The sequence below is a fragment of the Anopheles coustani genome, chromosome 3 (genome assembly GCF_943734705.1).
Source record: "Anopheles coustani chromosome 3, idAnoCousDA_361_x.2, whole genome shotgun sequence".
Taxonomy (NCBI): Eukaryota; Metazoa; Arthropoda; class Insecta; order Diptera; family Culicidae; genus Anopheles; species Anopheles coustani.
The window spans coordinates 72,950,791-72,952,905 of NC_071288.1; the positions used below are offsets into that span (position 1 = coordinate 72,950,791).

The 2,115-nt window shown below is 45.8% G+C and overlaps 1 protein-coding gene across 1 annotated transcript; it reads left to right on the forward strand.

Annotated features, from left to right (window-relative positions):
- The first annotated feature begins 428 nt into the window (after positions 1-428).
- Positions 429-1,829, forward strand: LOC131266437 (uncharacterized). The gene is made up of 3 exons (XM_058268961.1): positions 429-1,249; positions 1,316-1,517; positions 1,590-1,829. Exons 1-3 carry the CDS (start codon positions 429-431, stop codon positions 1,827-1,829), a joined length of 1,263 nt encoding a protein of 420 aa, XP_058124944.1.
- Positions 1,830-2,115: the final 286 nt, after the last annotated feature.

Here is a 2,115-nt window from a genome sequence, read left to right on the forward strand (position 1 = left end):
TTTTTAAAAGCAGTGCCTTTGCCTACATCAAGTCACCAAACCCATATGGCAGGTTTACAGAAGCCACTTAATTACAACGCAATTGAACCTTTGATCTGCTTGTTGATTAACATTATAATTGCTCTTTTATGTACCAAGACGATTCATAGCTTAAGCCAGACCAAGGACTTTTGCTATGGATTGATATTCGAAACCCGTCAAATGCAACTGTTGTATCACATGAGGCACAGCATGAAGAAGTTCCTGCTTTGTGATTAATAGAAGGAAAGTATACTGAGTGTATGAAGATATTGAATCCTCGGGATGTTCGACTTCTTTGGTATCCTCAACTTACCTACTGTTTGAAGTCCTCAGAAGTCGAATGTATTCTTGACTATATAAAAGCTGCACATTCCCAAGACAGAACTAAGTCTTGATTTCCCTTCATGATGGCGTCGTTGTTCCATCTCGGATTGACCTTGCAACGGAAGTTCTTGGAGCGCTATTTCATCTTCTTCGACTCGGTGGACTACTTCAATCTGTTCAACACTTTTGGGACTCTGTTCGCCATGCACTATGATGCGAAAGGGCTTCGGAAGCTGCTCTGGACAGCCTACAGGGCGCTGTACGTGCTCTCCTATCTGTCCTACTGCTACAAAGCTGGCTGGATGTTCAACCACTGGGAGTACAGCACGGCTTCGGCGAACGTTCTCGGCGCGCTGGTGCTCTGCAGCGGAGCCTTCCTTAGAATGATTCTATTCGAGCATCACTATCCTGACCTCAAGCAGTTACAGCGATTCCTGAACGATCGGACATACCAGGGTAGCGATCCGTCCTGGGCCAGAGAGCGTCGATCCAGGTTGTATCGCCATAACAATCGGTTTCTAGTGATACTAGTCTCCGCCATCGTGCTGGAGTCGCTCTGCTTCCTGGCACGGCTTCTGCTGACTCGCCGGGAGTTCATGCTGCAGTACAACGGGGAGGTTGTGGGAGGATCGGTGGTGCAGATTCTGTACGGAACGGTAACGGCGGGCTGGAGTATCGTGTACGTGCTGTCTTTCGTCTTATTCTACATGATCATGGAGGGCTTTCGCTTGGAGATGGAGATTCTGGTGCATTCTTTTCAGCAACTTGAGGATTCTCTGTTGACCAAACACGGAGAGTTTATCCGTATGGGGTTATCCATGTGTGAGGAAAATGAACTGGCGTTTTGGAGTGACCTCAAACTAAGGCTGATAGAACGAATTGGGCGACATGTGGAGTTATTACAGTAGGTGACTCTACCGTCCTAAAAGAAGTTACACAAATCTGCTCTAACCTGTCAAATCCATTCCAGAAACCTCAGTAAACTTCGCTCGATTGTCGCTCCGTTCGCGTTCCTGCAGTACTACAGCACCTTCGGGCTGATAGCGAACTCGTTATTCATCGTGTCTTTCGAGGGCTTCTCTGGCTACAGCATGGCCTACGTCCTGTTCGCCTCCTTTCTCATCCTGGAGTCGTTTCTACTAAGCCGCGATGTAGAGCACTTAAACGATTTGGTGAGAACAGTTGATCCCTTTTTGTTGATCTTCAACCAATTCGACATCCTCACCACTTCTTCCGCTCCGCAGAACCTTCAGATTGGAACAGCTCTGTATGAGTTCGATTGGCCCCAGATGATGCGCTACTCGACCCGCTTTCGCCGAGAGTACAATGGCATCCGACGTACCATGTTGCTAACGATTGTGCAGTCACAACGTTCACTCAAGTTCAACTACGGAGCGCCGGAGGAAATTTCGATGAACAGTTTCGCAGAGCTGATGCAGAAAAGCTACTCCATGCTGACGTTCATGCTTCAGTTTGGCCGCTAGATGGCTTCACTGAAAAATGGAAATCAAAACAGTGGTTTCCATAGCAACTGCAATGTATGCGATTTTTTTCACATAGAAGATGTATGCATGTATGTTTCACAAAGTAGAGATCCGAATAAAACTTCTTACAGTTCATTTCAATCCTGAAATTTTTCCGAAACATGGAGCAAATCTCAATTGAACTAGCACAAATTAAAGGACACCCGATTTCTATTTGTTCAGTCATTTGATTGGTATATTTACAGGAAAATTGTCCAATTGATCTTGAAAATCAAATTATCCCTAC

Excerpts from the sequence above, each read along its gene's own strand:
- LOC131266437 (XM_058268961.1), top strand. The coding sequence starts at position 429 with ATGGCGTCGTTGTTCCATCTCGGATTGACCTTGCAACGGAAGTTCTTG. Across the intron at positions 1,250-1,315 it reads CGACATGTGGAGTTATTACA|AAACCTCAGTAAACTTCGCT; the intron begins GTAGGTGACTCT and ends AATCCATTCCAG. Across the intron at positions 1,518-1,589 it reads TAGAGCACTTAAACGATTTG|AACCTTCAGATTGGAACAGC; the intron begins GTGAGAACAGTT and ends TCCGCTCCGCAG.